General features: G+C 36.3%; 1 protein-coding gene and 1 pseudogene across 1 annotated transcript in view; one reads left to right on the top strand and one right to left on the bottom strand.

Annotated features, from left to right (window-relative positions):
- Window positions 1–810: 810 nt before the first annotated feature.
- Window positions 811–929, bottom strand: LOC111729450 (annotated as a pseudogene).
- A 3,717-nt stretch (window positions 930–4,646) lies between these two features.
- Window positions 4,647–21,072, top strand: part of LOC105302144 (ubiquitin carboxyl-terminal hydrolase 32-like) — a 117,982-nt gene continuing 101,556 nt past the window's right edge. The window contains exon 1 of the mRNA XM_023520380.1: window positions 4,647–4,790. Within this exon, the coding sequence (XP_023376148.1) occupies window positions 4,733–4,790 (58 nt within the window). The 5' untranslated portion in view covers window positions 4,647–4,732. The remainder of the gene's footprint in view (window positions 4,791–21,072) is intronic.

The following is a 21,072-nucleotide window of genomic DNA, read 5'->3' as shown; positions in this document are numbered from 1 at the left end:
ATCTAATAAAGCCAGTAGAATGATAAACTGGACTTTTAGGTGACTTGACAAAGCTACTTAGAACCTAGAAACTGAAGTAAGGTATATCCTATCTTTTCAGAGCTGAATTCTTTATTATTTTATGTTTTAATTGCTGATTAGAATTCAATCGCTCTACTTATTCTTGAACTTGTAGTTTCTATTTTGCTGGAAAAGACTGGCCGAAGAGTACAATGCAGTTGCCACATTAGAAGGAATAAGATTAGAGGAGGACGAAAAAGAAGCTGTTAACAAGAAAAGCAGCCACCAGTGGTACAGTCCATAAGACCCATTCCTTAACCTTTGTAAACCATTAATTTGAAAGGGACACAAATACAACTTCATTGCAGTTTGGGTGGAGAAGGGCAATATAGGAGTATTACAAAGAGTAAACATTTACCCATACGTTCAATGGGTAGTGTAATTTTGTTTGCCAAGTATGGATTGTGGTTAAGACAGAAAAAAACTTCTAAAGTAGGTCTAAGTTAAAGGCTCTCACTCTGAATGTTTTATATAAAACATTCATATAAAAAAAAGAAGAAGTTGAGAATGTTTTACTCTAAATGTTTTTCCTATTCTTAGTTTTAACTTAGGTGTCTAGTAAGTTGGAAGCTTTACAGAATGGGCCCCGTTGAAATTTTGCCAATTTAAGCACCTTTTCAAGAATGATAAACAGAAGGGAGAAATATCTTTTTGTTTTTATTTTTAGGCGAGGCATCCCTTGGTTGACCTCACAGATTGCAAGGACCTTGTCAGTTTATAATCCCTTATTTTATTTATTTTTTATTTTTACGCCTACAGCATCTGGTCTTCCTAGGTGGTCTCCCTATCCCAGTACTAACCAGGCCCGACCCTGCTTAGCTTTCGAGATCAGATGGGATCGTATTGTTCAAGGTAGCATGGCCATAGATGAGAAATATATTTAAGATTAGGGAATAACATCTCTTTAGTCATTTTTCAAATATTTTGTCCAGATTTAAAATGAAAATGAATTTTATGTCTAGAAAAGCAGAGATGCAATTTTTTTTGTTGGTAAGATTTGTAATAGGTAAAGGTAATGACAAAAATCAGCTTAAATTGATATTAATGTTAGCAAGAGTGACAGGAAACTGACTTCCTCAGATACTCTTGATTAGAATGTAAATTAACCAATCTTTTAGGTCAGCAATTTGGCAACATCTATTAAAATTTAAAAGGTGCATACTCTTAGACTCTGCAATTCCACTTCTGAAAATTCCATTTACAGACACAATCATGTATGTAAAGAAGGATGTATGTACTAGGGTACTAGGATATTTATTGCAACAATGTTTGTGATATTGAAACACTTGAAAGAATCTAATGTTCATCAATAGATGATTGATTAATTATATATTAAATACACCAAATTGGCATACTATGTATCTACCAAAAAGAATAAGGTAGATCTACATGGTGAGGTGAAAAGTAGCCTGAGATATACTATTGAGTGAAAAAAGAAACTGCAGATCAGTATGTAGACTATGAAAAAGGTGTGTAAAAAGAAAGGAAGTATAGATGCACATGTTATATGCATAGAAAGTGTAGTGGGTGTAGTCATGGAAAACTGGAAGGATATACACCTCTAGGAAATGAGACTGGGTGAGGCAGAAAGTGTGTTCTTTTACTTTATATACTCTTTTGTGCTGATGGAAAAAAACTTTTTACAGTGAATATGTATTATTTTCATTAAAAATAACTTAAAAAGCTGTAGAGTAAATAAAAATATAATACAAGTGATCACATCCTCATATCATGTCTCTATAAGGTAACAAGTCCATTATGCTGGAAAATCAGTTCTCTTATTGTATAGTCACACTTCATATGCTGTTGGCCTTACTTTGTTGCAATCCAGTTATATATGTCAGGTGCTGTAGCACCCCTTCTTTATTGTATCGTCCTCGTTGTCTATGATCTAAGCTGCTTTGGCAAGTACTAAAATGACTCTGTCCTATTTCTATGTCATTTCTCTGGGAGTACGAACTGAGGAACACTGTCATTTAGGTTGCCCAATTGGAGTGTAGAAATTACATACCAGTTTCCCATACTTTAAATCTTCTTCGTATGGACAACTCTTTCACAGGCATGTAATTATAGTTAAAGCAATGGTTCCCCAGGTGCAACCTAATGCTTAAAGTCAAGTGGGTGGCCAACTCTTCGGTGGATTAAATGAAATATAATAAAACTAAACAAACTAAATGATTGCTAGAAGTCCTTTCAGCATGACAAGTAGACTTAAGATTTTCTACATCATCAAATTTAAGTACTGTATCAATTCTAAGTGATAGGAGGATGTTTAACATTTGACTGCCTGATACTGTATAATATAAACCAAAAGATTGGTTTTAATCCTAGTTTACCATTTAAAATTCCTGTCAGACATAACTATCTGCTTCACTGCTTTCAATAATACGCTTAATTTAATTCAGACAAAGGAGATATAGTATTTCTTAGCTTGCTATTTCAACTTGCAATTTTGAGAACTGTTTAATCCATGGTAAACTCTGTGATAGGGTGAAAATTTTTATGGCCCTAGGGGAAGCTGGCCCTTTAAACCAAGGAGGAAATTTAAAAGTTCCAGTGTGTTAATACTGCTCTAAATCTTTCATTACCAAGTTATATTCTATTCTTTCCTGAGTATTTTGTAATAATTTACTATTTCATGAGATATATTAATTCTAACTCTGGTCCCACCTTTCACACGGGGTAAGTACTAGAAAGACCTAAAGCTATTTGCTTCCAGTTCCACTGTAAATCAAGTAGGTAGATAATCACCCAGGTCTACCCTTTGTACAGAAAGTTCACTTTTAGGTACTGATTATTAAGGACAGTAATAATGCCTAGATATGTTGCAATTGAACTCTTGAGAGCCTTTCCCCCCACAGCTGAGTCCTTAAGATTCACTTCCTATTAATTACTATAATCTAACTGCAGGCTGAAAATGACTAATTGTTTGGCCTGGAGACTTCTGTCTACACCAAACTAATGACCTGGAAATTAAAGGATTTGAAGTAACTCCCCGACCCCCCTTATTCATGGCCTTTTAGTACTGAAATTAATCTGATGTCTTAAAATGAACTGCCTCACAGTGAACCTGCAAGGGCAGCACTATGACTAATGCCATGCTGCTGATCTGGTCTGCCAGGAAAGGTGAGTAGAGAAACAACAGAGTATTACTGCCTTCTTTCTCTAGCAGGGAATATTATAATCTGTTGGCTTTAGGAACTAAAAACCTTTTGCTGGCCCCTGAATTACTTACCTAGCACCTGAGTCTAATCTAATCCAAATGGTTATTTTTCAAAGTTGTTTCCTTATCCAGAAGCTTTATACTGTGACTTTCAGGGTGAAGAGAAACGAAAGCAAACAAAAGCAAGGAACTAAATAGTACTCCGTTGCATTTATATACATTTTATTTATTTCCCTGTCTTTTGATTTACACTTGGGTTACTTCTACCTTTTGGCTATTGTGAATAATGGTCTGTAAACGAGAGTGTATAAATATTTATGTCTCTTTCAGTTCTTTTGAGCATATACTCAAGTGGAATTTATGGATCATATGGCAAATCTGGGAAATTCTTACACATGCTACAACATGAACTTTGAGGGCTAGGTTTTTAAATGAGCTAGACGCATAAGGAAAAATACTGTGATGCCACTCATGAGGTATTTAAAAGTGATTATATTTTACTGCAATGAAAAAAATAACTTTTTAAAAAGCAAAGAACTCTGCTGTGTCACATTTCCAGTGGAGAGCCAGTCTTGGAGAAAATTAAGCTAAGCCTTTTGCAGAGCAATTTCCAAAGTATCTGTACAAGTGGTAAGCTCAGCGCCAAAGGTGGAAGAGCAGTTGGGCCTGCAGATAGATGTTAAAGGAAATCTAGAGTCAACTGTCACAAGTTTCACTTTCCTTAGGGATTGCCCCATTAGGATTAAGAAGCCTTCCGTCACAGGAAATCCTTGAGAATCTCCTTTCCTTTCACAACTCCTAGTCAAAAAATTCTTTAAACCTTAGGAGTTCCTCGCTTGCCCGCTCCTTTCTCTCACGAACCACACCCCTCAGACTCCAGTTCCCTAAGACTCCACTTGTTTTCCAGGATGGAACTCAGACCAAGACAGACCAACCGTCAACTGCTCCAGCCTCGCCCGTCCAGAACTTGTGGGCGGGAGGGAGGGCCTTGAGCGCCCCGGAAGTCACCGCCCCCTGGAAGGCGGAGACTCCTGGGCCTCGCAGCTTCGGATTGGTGAAGAAGTGTGGCTGATGCGTTACGCGCGAGATCCGGCCCCTCCCTTACGCCCCTGCGCGCAGTCAGCGTGGGGCGGGGCGGACTGTGTGGCCCCGGGCGGCCATTACCCGGAACAGTCATCGGCCTTGGGTCAGGTGACCCTCGGCGTGGCTGGCGGGAGGGGGTGGGGTGAGGGAAGTGGGCGTGACGAGGGACGGGAAGGGGGGAGGAGAGAGAAGGGCGGAGTGGGAGGGAGGGGAAGGGGGCGGGACGGGAGCGGGTCACGTGATTCGGCATGGAGGCGGTGGCGGCAGCCGGGAGGAGCCGCAGGGGCCGAAGCCGCACTTGTTAGTGTGGGGGGAGGTGGGGGCCGGGGGACGCCGACACCGCCACCCAGGGACGCCAAGGAGAAGGCGGGGTGGGGGTGGGGGCGAGATCTGGCTCCGACCCCCGGCCGAGGGGATGAGGGGAGTATGGGCGCCAAGGAGTCACGGATCGGATTCCTCAGCTACGAGGAGGCGCTGAGGAGAGGTGAGGGGGGAGGGGTCTGGGCGAGCTGCCTGGGAGGCCAGCGTTGGGCTGCCCAGAGGGTGGGTGACCGGGAAAGAGGAGAGGAGGTTGAGGGCGTGGGGCGCCTGAGGCGGAAGGGAAAGGAGGCCAGCGTTGGGGAATACTATGGGGGAGAAGGGTCGGGTGGGAGCAGTGTTGGGGAATTGGGACCGTATGGAAGGGGGCGAAGCTTTCCCGGAGAGAAGGGTATCTGGCGCTGGCAGGGCAGTGCCTGTGCTCTCTGGTGGCGTTGTTATCCTGTATGTGGTCAGGGAAGTCCTTTTCTCCTTTTCTTGGGTGGCACCAGCCTTTCCAGCCCCCCTTATCGCCTACTGCCATTTTCTCATATCACTCCATAAAAACCAACAACATCCTAACCTCGTACCTAATAGCCTTGACTGGAAGGGAGAGGAGAGGCAGCTACAAAGCCTTTTTTGCTAGAAACCCCTTCCAATTGTGGAGTCTCTGCCTTTTCCGAGGGCCTTTGCCAGTCTCTTGGGGGCTGTCACCATCCACTTCTGCCACCCCCTCACCTTTTCATCGGCTGAATTTGCTAAGAACGACCTGAAATTAAGTTGTGTTTGAGGTGAGACGAGACTGGACAGCTGGTGTTGCCACAAGACTTTGTCTTAGGTTTCATCTCAGACGTTGGCCAGAGTCTTTTACTGCGCTTGATTCCCAGTGCTCACCCCCTTTCTCCCCATAAAATGGTATTCGGAAATCCGGCATTCTGATATCGTGTTATAGGCCCCTGTAGAGACTGGCCTTGCTGCCAGCCCCAGCCTGCTGCTTATTGGCTCTGCACAGTATGTTAACAGCCCCAACCCCCTACCACTTACTCTGATACTGCTGTCCGTGATCACCAAAGCACACGCTAACTGGAAGTGTCTGTTGCACAGTTTATGGCCGGGATGTGGCTTAATTTTTCATGACTGGGATTTGAGAGAGTGTGTGTATGTGTGCTTGTATTTCTTTGCGACATTTAATGGATTTTTTTGGTAAGAAGTGAAAAAAACAAGCAGGTTAGGTGCAAAGCATTGTTGTTAACAGATTTCCAGTCAAATAACCAGCCATGGATGGGCCAGGTGATGGTTTTAGCAGCTAAGGATATAAAATAAAAATTAGATTCATAGGCATTCACAATGAGAATGTGAACTCTGGGTAATATGTAGGAAGAAAAGGGATGAGTTACACTGGGTCATCACCTGAAAATAGTTACAGAATTTAGAGGTATTGTGGACTGACCAGAATAACAAAAATAGGCTTTTTATGTTTTTTTCCCCCCCTGCGGAACAGTATAATGATTGTTATTATGGACAATCTTGCTTGAACTTTTTTCATCCCCTCAATATGAGAAATATTCCAAATTCTTGATATGTTTCCAGCTCTAGTAGGCTAGTCATTTCCGGGATGCAGTTGAGCCTGACAGGTCTGGCCTCAATTAGGCAATGGCTTACATGGCATGAAAGAGAACGTCAGTCAAACTGATTTACAGCTTCAGGGTTCACAAGTGTTTAGTTTCTTAAGTTTGAGGATGATGTAGCTGGCATTTAGGAATTCTAAAATTAAACTTTTATCCACCTCTAGCCTGCTTACTCTCATAGCAAACTAAGATTGCACCTTTGTAAATATAAATGAAATTAATAGTGCATTTTAAATTGATTTGTCGGAAGATATTTGTTATGAAGTGTCTGCCTGTTGAATTTTATAACGTATGTTTGAAGAAGTAGTAAAATATTTGTTAAAACTTTATTCGAATTTATGTTTTATCAGTTTTGCTGCAGAAGAGAATTAAAGCAAAAGAGAGAAGCAAGTTGATAACATTTCTAAGAGTAAACCAGGAGCTTCTTTTTAGTGGGTAACTCTTTTGAGCATGATACTATTTACTCTAGTAAATGTCAGACATTAATATAGAATTTCTTTTAGTAGGGTTATAGAATTTATAGAGCTTTTGATAGAGCTAAAACTGATTTCAGAACTTTCCAGGGGGCATATGAATAATCTAAATAAGTACTAAAACCTCCATTCATTAGTCTTATCTGCTTGTTTATATTGTATAAGGTGAGTAGAGGGAGGTGAAGAGGGTGGATTGGACAGACACACACAATGTGTGTTATATGAATTATTGAATTACGTAAAAAGGAAGCTTGATAAACTACTAAAATACTTAAAATTATTGGCTTTATTAAAATTATTGAGCACTAAATAATGCCTAACCATAATTAGGTAGTATTAAAAAAATAATCTAGTATATATTGCCACATGCAAACGGAATTGTAGGGAGTTTATCTTGCAAATGGGGCCTTGGAAATGGAGTGTTATGTTAATGACAGATAACACTTATTGGACCTGAGTGAAAGGGCAGTTGAGCGACTTATTTACATTTCAGAAGCTCTAGAAATTAGGAAGGTTGGTTTTGCCCACTATTTTAGTTAGATTGTATGTCAGTTATAGAAATATTAATGATTTTCTGAAAGTATACCTTAAACATTTTTTAATGGAGATATATTAGTGGTAGCTTTTGTTTTTTCCTTTTATCTATTTTTCTTGAATATCTTGAAGACCTTTGAAGGCTTGGCTCGATTTAGACTATATTTTCTAAAGTATACCTACTGTACTTAATGGGTACTGAGACTTTTGGCAGCTATATTCTTTATCTCTTCACTTCTAACTTTGCATCTAAGTTTGTGGCTTGTGTATTCCTGAAAATTATTGTACGTGCTTGGAATATAGCATTGAAAAATACTGAGTGAAAGATGAATTGCAGTTTTACAGTATTTCAGAACTCCAAGATACCTTAAAAATCTTCTCCAGCTCTTTAATTCTTCTTTTTTCCTACTCTTCTCTCTTTTCATCATTCTGGAAACTGATAATTATAGACCTTTTTTTTTTTTAACAAGAATTCCTCAATTAAAATTGTTCTTAGCTTTTAAGTTGTGGAAATAAAATACAGCGAGTAAAATTTCTTCTAATCCCTTTCTTTACATAGAATTTGACACTTATGTTGGATTAAGTAGTTGGGTGGTGAGCTAGCATGTCAAAAAGTTATGTTGTGGATTCACATTTTTGAGTGTCCCTTTGCTCATTCATTCAGCAGTTTCTTACTGAGAGCAGGCTGTGACTCAGGCACCGAAGAAACAAAGATGACTAAAGCCCTCTCTCTAGGAGAATACAGCCTGGGTCAGTGATCCTGCTGAAATGTATTATTACCTCAAGGTGTAGGCAAGACTATCCATGGTGGTTTGGGAATAAAATTTTAGAATTTCTGTTTAAAGTTCTATTTTGTGTATGTTTGATAATGTATATAATATTTTCCAAAAGTAGAATATATGTATGTCATTTATAAATGATTAACATGTTGTATATTAAGTGAGACAGTGCTATGGAAGGAAGTGCTATAGGAATACAGAATGTGTGGTTATGTTTTGTGGCCTGGAAGTATGCTAACACTACTCATTTCATGGTATGTGTTCAATAATTGTGTTAAAGAATTTATTTTCTTAGTCACTTAAAGGTTATTTTGTTTGCTAGCGGAATAATTAAGCATGTAATAGCTGAAGATTCCGGTACTTTCCATTTTGCTTATCCACCAACCTTAATATGCTCTAAAACATTGACTCCCTGACCAAGATTTGTTCCCCAAGTTTCATGGTATTAATATTAAAATTTTGTTAGTATTATACCACTAATGATGTGAATGTTAGCTGGTTTAGCATAATATATCATTATATAAATGAAAATTGAATTTACAGTTGATATCTTCTGGGATGCACTTTCTCCCTTATTAAAGCACCTTTTTGCCTTCATCTAAATTTATTAAATTTACCAGTGAACACTCTAGCATTAGTGTGGAATTGCAGATTTTGGGCAAGCCTTTTGTAAGTATACCTAGCTAGCGGTCATTATATGTAAAGGAGGAAAACGGGGAAGTTTTAAATTCGTCTGCTTATATGTAGTCCCCTAAATAGTTATAAAGGTGTTCTTCATAATCTAGTTTGACACTCCATAAGTGTCAGTGACAAAGAGGAGATAAATATACCAAAGAACTCTGAATTTGGAGGATGAGCAGAATGAGGTGACATCACTTGATGGTTAATGGCCTCCCCATGTACCAAATGGGACAACTGTTTTTTGTTTATTGTTTGTCTTTGTGCTTGGTTAGTGAGACTTCACAGTGACAGCATTTAGAGTAGCCTTCCAGAAAGATGTGTACGTAATCTAGAGTTGAGAATGTGGTGACCAACCCATAGCCAGGGGTTTTCTTAGGAGAAAGGGAAGATTTTTGGCACTTGATTATATGATAGGTCACGGGAAAAATTAGGGTAGTGATTATTGTTCTTGCCATGACTGTAGAAAACCTGTTTTTGGAGCACTAGAGATTAATGCTAGGGTATGGATTAGAAGCTTTAATGTTAAACAGCTGCAGGAGTAGAAGGATTTTATTAATTAAGAGTTGGTGGTTTGATAGTGGTACGGAGAAGACTTAAGATGGAACTGACAGTTCTTTTCATACTGTATCCAAAGTATGGCTTCTTTTTTCAAGGCTGATTTATGTTTCTGCTCTTAGGCTTCATGATATTTGTGTTTAAATTGAGCCACTCCACCTCATTTTGCTTGCCAATAAGTTCTCTTGTTACTCTTGTCTAATAAAGTGTTCTTGGAGGCCAGAGGTAGATAGTTACTGACAGAAAAGCCTGATTGAAATTATCTTTTTGGTATTTACTGTTATACTAAGAGATCTATTAGAACAGGGGTCTCCAACCCTCTTACCCACTCACATAGGAGGTGAGCAGTGAGCCAGTGAGCGAAGCTTCATATGTATTCAAAGCTGCTCCCCATCACCACCTCAGCTCCACCTCAGATCATCGGGCATTAGATTCTCATAAGAGCACTGGTCCCTGGTGCCAAAAAGTTTGGGGACTGCTAAAAGACCTATCTATTCAAAGATGAAGGCCTTTCCTTTACATACCCCTCTTTATTAGGGTTTTAATATTAATTAACATCAAGTTTTTTATTTTAGGGAAATCCCAAATTTATCACTCTCTTGTGAACAAGATTCAGGAAAATTGATATTTTGAAACCTTGCTGTTACATGTTCTTGGAGTACTTGATACTGGACTACATTAAAAACAAAGCTATGCTTAAATGAGGTGATACAGAGGAAGTTCTTTAGCTTCTCTTTCATTTCTATAAAGAAGTTAGATTGTCTCAGCATCTTACCCCTTGCAGAAAAAACTTTATAAGGTTTGCTGTGGTTTCTTGCCTTTTTCTAATGATTTGTGAAAAAGTCTAGAAAGATTCCATTATGAAAGGACCCTTCTATTAAGGTAAGCCTCCCCTAGTCTGTCCTATGAATGTAGATGCCACAACTATTCCATCTTCCTCCATTTCTTTCATCATCTGACCTATTCTTTTATCTCCAGTTTGGGTCTATTACCTAGTCTTGTTTGGCATCCATTCCAGACTGTTAACTTCTCTTCAATTCACTGCCACTACTCTCGTTCCAGCTGCCACCATCTCTTGCTAAGATACCGTGCATTGATTTCTTAGTTTCACACAGCAGTCAGTGTAATCTTAAAATAAAATTCTCTCAGCCTGTTTTCCTCTTAGCATAGAAAGGCTATTTACCAATTTTCACATGTCTGATCTATTCTTCATACCTGAAGTCCCAACTCCGATGGCCTCGGTGAGGCCTTCTTTTATCACCTTATATCAGCAGTCCCCAAACCCCCGGCTGCGGACCGGTACCGGTCCGTGGCCTATTAGGAGCCGGATCACACAGCTGGAGGTGGGCAGCGGGTGAGCTAGTGAAGCTTCATCTGTATTTGCAGCTGCTTCCCAGCACTAGCATCACCTCCTCAGCTCCATCTCGGGTCAGGCATTAGATTTTCTTAGGAGCACTGGTCCCTGGTTCCAAAAAGTTTGGGGACCACTGCCTTATATGAAGTGTATTGCACTATTCTGTAGAGTTCATTTATAGCCTTTATCATAATATGTAATTATCATGTTTATTGTCAGCCATGATGCTGAATCCTCGATTGCCAGGATGGGTTCAGTGCCTGGTATATTTTAAGTGCTCAGGAAATATTGGATGGGTAGGTGAATATATAAATATGTAAAAGATGGATAGAAGATTTGGAGAACTTGCATAATGTTTTTAAGGCTGGGAGAGTAAAGAATGGACTGCTGATAGGACTTAAGCATACTAAACAACATGCCCATCTCAGAATTTCTTTTCCTTTCATCAGCTTTGAAAAAATTTGTGCTAAAGGTTTTGAATGATAGATAAAAATTTAAGAGCCTTAAATGTAATATGTAATTTCATCTTAGTTCAATTTAAAGTCTATACCTAATAATGTAAATTCCTGAGTAGTCATTGAGAGACTAGTATGGCAGTAAGTGTTGTGTTTGTTTATGAAAACTTGAGAATGCATTTTGGTAATATATAACGTTTAATAATTTTGCTCATGCAATGATTAGTTAATTTATACAATGATTTTCATGTACTTTTGATCCATGATAAGTATCCTCCTGCCATATTTGAGTTAGAGTTGGAAACTTAAGTGTTGTACATAGTTACTTTGGGCTGAGAATAAAATATACATCAACGTACAGAGTGCTGTCTCATCGGTTCTAAATAATCCGGGTGATTTTAAACTGAATTTTGTGAATATTTTTAGCTTTTTTTTTTTTTTTCAGCCTAAGATTCTTATTTTCTTATACTCCATGGCTAATGCTTATTACCTACTTCTTTTCTTAGTCTTTTAGCTTTAATTTTTATCACAGTGATATATGTACATAATTTAGAATCAAATGGTTCTACAGGGCTTGTTATGAAAACAATAGTCCTACTGTTACGCTCCCTCACCAATTTTTTTCTATCCATCTGCTAATACCTGTAGCACTTTATTTGGTCTTTACCTTTATATGTTGAAATAATATGCTTATAATATGCTACTTTTTTTTTCCATTTAAGGAGTATTTATTGGCTTCCCACTATTAAAGATGAGGATTTAGCTCATTATTATATGCTACCAGTCCCCTAAACACAGGCGCTTCTCCTGTCCTAATTCCTCATCTTGGTATATGTCTGTTATAATTTTGGTTAGATCATTGTTCAATGTTTACATAATTAGGCCTTTATAAATGATGTTCACAGCTAAGCCATTTAATATACCAGGATTACTTTTCCTTTACTGTATATATGATTTGCTCCTAAATATTTCCTTTAGTAATTGCCTTTTATTTGCTTATGATTCTTTTTACTATAATTCAACCCCAAAAGTTCCCACCAATTATTAAATCTATTCCATACATTTATATACATCATATGTTCATTCAGTTCATCATATCTGGCCTACTCCATCTGTGCCTATTGCCTTTGTGCTCAAAGCATAGCTGTAATCCTGGAATCTTCCTTGACTATTATCCTGGAGATTCCCTTCACTGTCCTATGTTGGATCTCCTGTTTTCTGTATCCCTTGTTTCCTTCTTGATTTACTCTTCCATTTTGGTGGAGCTCATTCTCTGGTAGCTTCCTGAGAGAAGGTGCATGGGTGGTAAAGTTTTGAGACCTTTGCTCTTGAGCCGGTGCTTTCTTTAAAATACTTCTTAGATCTCTACTCTTCTATCTACTCTTCAGTTTCCAAGAGGCTCTATGTTTTTAGCAAGCAGTTATTCTGAAATTACTTTTTAATAGTCCTTATACTTGATCTCTGTTCATATGGGTCTTAATTTAAGCCACAGGGCAGATTCATTGCAGGGATCAGTTTGAGACTGGGATAGGAGGGAGACATTGCCCTAGAATGCAGTTTTCATGATCGTGTACCACTAGACTATAAAACTCCATGAGGGTGGGGATGTGTCTGTCTTATTTACTGCTATATCCCCTAGCACTTGCATAGTATGTGCCATATATTAGCTACTTAATACATATTTGTTGAATAAGTGAATTGCACATCAAAGCTAAGTAGATTGTACTTTTAGAGGAAACTTGGTTAAGGTTATGTGTGTGTGCTCATGCATGCAAGCCCTGAGGCTTAAAACTCATATTTTTATATCTGTAGATTTAAATGCATCTTTTGCTTTTAAAAAAATGATTAATTGTATTAAACATGTTGGGCTCTGCTTTAAAGTTGGTTTTGGAATCTGTTGGTGAGTAGCTGTGGTGGGTTTATAACAGTTGTTTGATTAATAAATTTGGTTTAGAGATTCTTTGGTTTGTGCAAGCATCCATAAATGAAATCTTTCACTGTGTGGAGTTTTGTAGATCAGAAGTTATTCTTTGTCCGAGATGCTAACTTGAGAATATCTCTTGCAGCTGATTATGGAAGGACAAAAACTTGCTTATTTTTTATAGGATTAGAGGTGTAGTAAGGAACAATTACCTAATAGTGGAAGCATTTTATATTGTCACATCACTGGTACCATAAAGATTCAAATAGAATTTGACAAGATTGCCAAGCAAATGTATTTAAATAATGAAAGAAATAGGACATCAACTGAATGAGCACTTGGCAGTAAATAACGTCTCATGGAAATATGTTCCATTTTGAGTGAAATAATGTAAGAAATATGCTTATTTCAGTAGAGTCCAAAACTAAATGCAACTTCTTTTTCCATAGCTCTGCTTAAATATTGATATCTTTGTGATTCATCCAAGAACCCAAGCCAGAAACCTAGTTATCGGTTGAGATTCTTCCTTTCTTTCCTCTGTTCACTTATCATTGATCACAGTGTCTCCTTGGTGCTACCTTATTGTTATCTTCCTTCTGTTTTTTTTATCGTTAAAGTCATTGCCATAGAAAAGGCCTTTATCTGCTTCTTAGACTGTTAATCTCCTCCAATTCATTCTTTATATTTCCACCAGAATAATCTTACTGAAATGCACATCTGGTTATTTTACTCTGGTGCCCCTCAGTGGAAGGTGTGTATTACATGTCATTGAGTTGGCTCCGACTAATGGCGAATCTGTGAATGAGTGATGTCCACAGTGTCTTGTCCTCAACAGCTCTGCTCAACTCCTGTAGACTCATGCCTATGGATTCTTTTATGGAGTCTATCCACCTCATATTTGGTATTCCACTTTTCCTCAGTGGAAGGTACCTACTACGTCTGTGGTTTTCAGTCAGTCTTTTTAGTGTGGCACAAACTAGTGTGACTTGGCCCCTGCCTGAAAACACTGTGCCTTTGCAGATGCTGTTTCCTAGATCGTAGAAAGCCCTCTTTTATTACTTACAGTAAAGTGCACAAATCTTACTGTTAGCTTGATGAAATTTTAGGCATGTACCCAAGTAACCACTATGCAAAACCAAGATATAGAACATTTCCAGCACCCTTGTAGGCTTCCTCTTGTCCTCTCTCAGTTGATACTGCCCTCAGAGGTAACCACTGTTCTGACTTCTGTCGCTATAGATTAATTTTGCCGATTTTTGAATTTCATGTAAATAAAATCATACAATATTTACCTTTTGTGTGTGCATGGTGAACTCATTTTTGAAAAAATTGAGATGTGTATTTTTAATAGCAAATTTTAAGCCTTTTCTCTTTGAAGCAAATTCCTGAAAAGATTACTGGTATCTTGAAGTTAGGGCCAGTGTCTTGTTTCCAGAAAGTAGCACTGTGGCTAGCATGAAGTACATGCTCATTGATGAAGTGACATGCATCTTTCTCCCTGAACTATCTGCATCATAGCAACCCCATGCATCAAACCAAGCCAAGGCAGCAAGTCCTCTTAGAAGCCTTCCTTGATATTGCTCCTACTTTCCCCCTTTCTTCTCCTGTAAAACACTTCTATTGTAGTAGTTATCCCACTGCATTACAGCTTCTAGTTTAATTGGCTGTCTCCTCTACTTTATGTGAGTGCTAAAATCCTTGAGAATAAGAATTGTGGGGCCTAGAAGGTACCTTGGAAGGGCTTATTAACATATTGACTGAATGATTGGGAAAAACTTAGTGCCCTTTGAATAAAGGCAAAAACTGACCAAATAAAACTGATAGTAATAATCTGGTAAATTGTATTTTTACAGAATAAATTATGGTTTCATGACATTATGCAAACATTCAAATGTTCCAGCAATATAAACACTTAAAATTTGGGTTAAAAAGAATGCCTCCTGACTGACTCTAAATTAAAATTATGTGAGTCAATGAAGTACTCAGTAGAAAATACAAAGGAAAAAGGAAACACAAACTTATATGCAAATACTAGTGGATTTCTAATTTGTGTTATAATTACTATCTTTGATTAAGTTTGAGTGCTCACTTTTTGCAGATGGGCCTTGATTTTGATAGGTTCTGAGACACATTTCTCATAGATAGCAAGTACTTTCTCTGGATAGGAAACGAGAAAATCATGTCACAATTCTATGAAATTTTTGGAACCTATTTTTCATATAACTTACATATTTTTGAAAAGCTTACATATTTTGACATATACTTTTACTTAAAATTTTTAACCTTCACAATAAGCATTTATGTGGGTTAATTGGTTTGTTCTCGTTTCATATTTCTGTGATCTAGAGTGACTTTTTCTCTGTCTTCATCTGTTCTAATAATTTTGTATTTTACTAAGTGTGCAGGACAGTAAAGATGTAGCTAGCTAGATTATGAAAAGGGTTCATTCTCATTTGATTGTACCCATCTTTCTAGACTTAAAGGCTTTGCCTCAATCTTACTTTATTCTCTGGACCATTCCTGGATTATCCAGCACTTAACTCCTTTGAATTCATGTGATTCTTGGGATTTTAAATATTTTTACATATATAATGTTGTTTTGTGTGTATTAATTTAATCTCCCCACTAGATTGCAATTTTCTGGAGGAATCTTTTATTTAAAAAGCACTTTTTACTATTTTAAGCACAGGTAGGTATTCAGCATAAGCTTGATGATGAAGAGAACCAGATGGTTACAGTCGTTGGTGTATTTATGTGATTGTGATGTGTTGCTTTTTAAAATCAATAGTTACTTCTTATTTAGTTTCCTTTTGAGATATATATACCTTTTAACTTTCCTTTCCATGTGTCCTGAATGTTTAAATAACATGTGGCTCATATCTCAAACTTCAAGTTTGAAAGTGTATAGGAATGTGACAGAAGAGTAACAATTATAGGTCTAAGAACTGCACCGCATGGCAGTTCTATATTTATTAGAAGAATTTATCTAAAGATAGACAATTGTAGGTTGCAGTGGAATCTAGAAGACTTTTACTCATTTTACGTATTTTTGTCAGTTTGAGGATTTGAAAATGCACCCAGGACATTTGCCTCTCACCAATGACTCTTGTGATTCTGGCAAGAATAACCTAAGCCTGAAAGAGAGGGTAGGCTTTTCTGTTTATCTTGTTATCCTGAGTCGCCATACCTGGAATAATAGATGTTTGTGCATTTCCCTATGAGAAGAAAAACACTACAAATGGATTTTTCAGCTTTTCAAAGTTTTCCCATTAAGTCCTTTAAACTTATCTCCTACTGGTTAAAAAAATTTTGTTTTCCTTTACTTATAGCAGAGCTAATTTGACATTTGGAGTTCTGTAAAACCCTTTCTAAAAGCTGTATATATTTCCTAATATTAAATAAATACATATGCTTTTTCTCATATATGTGAGAGGAAAGCAAAAATTGCACTAAATTATGATTTGTGATTGTAATAGAAATATAGCCTTATGATTAGTATTGTATTTTCAACTATGTGTCTTAGGATCATTGTAAGGGGCTTCTGACATATTTTATGTGAATTTTTGTTTGATCGTCACAAACTCAGGTATGTACAGTTTTTTTTTTCTGGCTTCACCAATTGTGGTAAACTATACATATATGAAATTTATTGTTTGAACCATTTTGAGATGTATAATTTAGTGGCATTAAGTACATTCATAATGTGCAGCCATCACCAGTATTCATTTCCAGAATTTGTTCATCATCCCAAATAGAAACTCTGTAATCATTAAATAATAACTCCTCATTCCTACTCCCACCCCTGTGCTTGGTAACTGATGTTCTACTTTCTCTGAATTTGCCTGTTCTAGGTACCTCACATAGGTGGAATCATGCAACAGTTATTCTTTTGTGTCTTATTTTCACTTACCATAATATTTTTAAGGTTCATGTTGTAGCATATAGCAGAATTTTCTTTTTATGATTGAATAGTACATATATATCACATTTTGTTTATCTGTTTATCTGTTAATGGACATTTGGGTGTTTTCTACCTTTTTGCTATTGTGAATAATGCTGCTGTGAACATTGGTGTACAAAGCTCTATTTGAGTCCCTGCTTTCCATTCTTTTGAGTATATACCTAGGAATGGAATTACTTGGTCATATGATAACTTGATGTTTAACAAAAGTTCGAGGAACTGCCAAACTTTTCCAAAGTGGTTGCACTATTTTCTACTCCCATCAGCAGTATATGAAGATTACAATTTTTCCACATCCTTGTCAACACTTGTTATTATCTGTCTTTCTTATTTTCACCATCCTGGTGGGTGTGAAGTGGCAGTGTAGTTTTGATTTGTATTGCCCAGTCGCTAGTGATGTTGAGCATTTTTTCCTGTATTATGTCATTTGTATATCTTTGCCCATTTTTGAACTGGTTGTTTGCTTTTTTATTGTCGAGTTATAGTTCTTTATATATTCTGGATATTAATCCTTTATCAGATATATGATTTGCAAAATTTTCTCCCTTTCTGTAGAGTGTTTTTCATGTTCTTGATAGTGTTTGTTGATGCTCAGAAGTTTTTAATTTTGACAGTGTCAGCTATTTTGTTTTAAATAATGTTAGATTGTGCAGAGGATATAACCACAAAATCCTGAAAGATCGACCCCACAGCTGCAGAAAACCAGAGCAGAAAGAATCCTATTCCCTATATCCGAAAGACTTCCCCAAATAAAAAGAAGCCTTTGGAAATTATTTTCCAAATAATCCACATAGCCTGTGGATAAATTAAAAGCAAACAATACCCGTAAAAGTGGTGCTGCCTGTAATAAAAGCACAGGAGAGCCAACTTTATTACCAGATCTTAGGGTAGAAATTCAGAGCATTCATTGAGGAAACATCAGAAAGTTCAGCCTCTGTTGTTGCAAACATGTACACAAATGATAACAGGTCATTTCATCTCTAAGAATGATAAGTGCCATGTGTCTTCATGAATTCTAAAATTTAATCTTTGTTAACCTAATTGCAGTAGAGGCCTAAGGCTTATGTGTTATGTGTACTTCTGGAGTAGAGACCATTTGATCGGTAAGATGCTACTTAGAGATAAAAATGACATGTTTTAAAATTTGTTTTTGTAGGCATCATTTTAAAGAAAGGTTTTCTTTAACTTTCTGCCTGGAGGCAAGTTCTCAAAAGTTATATTTTAATGTCATATATAGATTAATATGTGAGTTTAAGGGAATTATTAATACTGGCTGTTAGAGGTTTCTTTTTAGCTATGTAATCCCTCAAATGTAGTCCTTTACATACCAAAATTTTAGTATAGCAGTGTTCTTCGTGCATTTTTATTAGAGATTGTCAGCCATTCATGTAATCATTCTTACTTCCAGAAGTTTTTATCTCTTGGCAGTTTTTAACTTTATATATTGGAGAAAGCTTTTATTCAAGACCGAAATTTTTTTTCCAAATTTTGAATGTTTGCTGAGTTGGTTTCTTACATTATTAATACTTTAATGTTTTAAACATTAACGTTACTATTGACATATTGTAGCTTAGTGCAGTTATAGTAGGGTACTCCAAGGAAGTAATTAAATTTTCTTCATCTTTTAGAAGGTGTTACTTTTCATAAAATAAAAAATCAAAGTATAATTGGCAAAATCAAAATATAATTGAGTGATAGCAAGAATGCAGTGCATATTCTGATTTACTGTTTTTCGATTACAGAAATTGAAAGATTCAAATTATCTTGTCTTTCCAAATTAGTTTAGAAATTAAAGAGTTGTTGAAAAAATGAAAAACGACAGGTCAGATTTAATATCTACTTCTTTCACTTTCCTCTTGCCATCATTTTGTGCTTAGAATTCACATCTGAACTCTGATTAGCATGTTAGACATTTCTGTAGCTTTCTGTCAGATTATCTCTACCAAAGTTGAAGAGATAAAGATAATCATAACTCTGGCCTAATCCATAGAATATACTCAGCTCTACTACATTTAAAATAGGGAAAAGAAAAACAGGGTTAACCAGAGAGATATTTACAAAGTTTTATTTATATACTTCATGGGTGTGTATATATGTATTTGGTCATAGAATACAAATTCTGGCATCATGTCATATAATTTATGGTACACTATAGATGTTCCTTTAAATATTGAATAACTACTATACTGTAATTTAAAACATCAGATTAGTGTTTCGTTTCTTTGTAAAAAAATCTATCAAAAGTAGTTTGAAGTTTGCCTTGTTATGTAACAGGCATCTTTCTATGCTTTGGTGAATTGTTATATTCCTTTCTAAATTTGGATTAGCTTTCAATATTTTCTCTTTAGTGCTTTCAGTGCTGTGAAAGTATCTCTGAGAGTTCCTTAAAAGATATTTTTTTCTTCTTTTTTTGCTAGTATTACTTCCTTTGGGACTTCTTCATCCTTTTAATCACAAGCCCTTTCCTCATTTACCTTTCACTGAGTTCCTCTGAATGCATATCTAGTGTCTCATGAAAGGTAGTAATGTCAATATTTTTCTGGTCCGGTATTTATTCTAAATCTCCATTTATGTTCATTTCGAATTTAGCATTATCACTTTTCATTTCCTTGCTGCATTTTTATCTTTGTGGGACAGTTCCCTCTTGATTATCCATTTACATAAAATATCATGTGCATTTATCACACAACTGTTACACCTTTGCTCACTTCATATGAACTAAATTATAGATGCTCAGTGACCAGTTACAGACTTTGAATTGGTCACTGATCATGATGTGCATCTTTTATTTCCAAAGGGATTTTGTGTACTGAAGAGCTAGCAGCAAAGTTTGTACTTTATGCAATTCTTCATAGTTAATATAATGTGGTGACTGAAATTTGAACTGTTTTGGACAGACTTGTGTTATTTAACTAAACTGTAGTAACTGAAATTTATGCACATGGTAACCATGCAAAGCAAGGACTGCCTTTATATTACAAAGAATTCACCTTAGTTTAATTGTTCATGAAATGCATATTTTGGTGAGGATTTGATTCCTCCTCAGGAAGGAAGAAAGGAATGTGTGTGATTTGTAGAGAAAAGGATGTGAGGCTTACCTATATAATCTAAGTTGTTTTCTTGCACTTATAAACTTCTGTTATCCTACTGCCTTTAAAATAGACAATGTGTGATGTTTTAGATCATTTATAGTTTTAAGAAAAATTATGAACAGCCTAATTTCACCAGATTAGTAAAATAGTTATATACGTACAATGAATATCATATACCCATTAAAACTGATATTGTAGAAGAATATTTAGTAACATGGGAAGTTGTTTGCAATATCTTACAGTGAGGAAAACATGAAATAATGTAATTTGTGATCTCATTTTTGTAAACATACACATGTACAGGAAAACAAATTTGAAGTATATATTGCAAAACAACCAGGTTATTTGTTTTGAAGTTGAAGTTGATTTCTTATTGTCTCCGTGTACATCTGTGTTTTCAGAAAAATTTTAATTATAGTTTGAAAACTTTTTCTTATTGCAAAAAAAAAAAAAATGAAGCGGCATTATCTCTTAGGCCTCCTTATGAATGACCAGCGTTTCTTTCACATTTAGATGTAATAAGGAGTTTCATTTCTTTTGATATTCAAATGGAATTAAAGTCCCATTGTAAAATGTTTGTGATTTGAGGTTAATCTGTAAATGATTTTTGTGTGTTTTGTAGTCATTTGTTTCTTGAAAATAGATTTGCGTTTTGTGAAGCTTTCAACAGCGCTTTTAATTTAATACCTTCATTATTTAATACCTTTTTAAAATTTCTTGGGCAGCAGAAAAATTGGAGCTATTAGTTGGCATCACCATCAAAAGTGTTTGTGTTGACAGAATATGATCAGATAAAGAACTCTAGGCCTTATCGATCAATAAAATTGAAAAAAAAAATAAGACATTTTATTTAACATCAAAGTTTAGAGAACTGTCTGATAACTCTTCTCTGCTTATGAAGAATTGAAGACATTTTGAGTTTGTCCTTAAGGTGATCTAGGTAAATTTCTAGTAAAGATTTGAATAATACTTTGCCAATCTGAGTTATATGGAGAAGGTATAGCTAGATTATTTTAAAAGTGAAGTAGAAAAAATG

This window comes from Pteropus vampyrus, unplaced genomic scaffold, assembly GCF_000151845.1.
Source record: "Pteropus vampyrus isolate Shadow unplaced genomic scaffold, Pvam_2.0 Scaffold261, whole genome shotgun sequence".
Classification (NCBI taxonomy): Eukaryota; Metazoa; Chordata; class Mammalia; order Chiroptera; family Pteropodidae; genus Pteropus; species Pteropus vampyrus.
The sequence above is the reverse complement of the archived record's forward strand: the minus strand, read 5'-3'. Positions and strand labels throughout refer to the sequence as shown.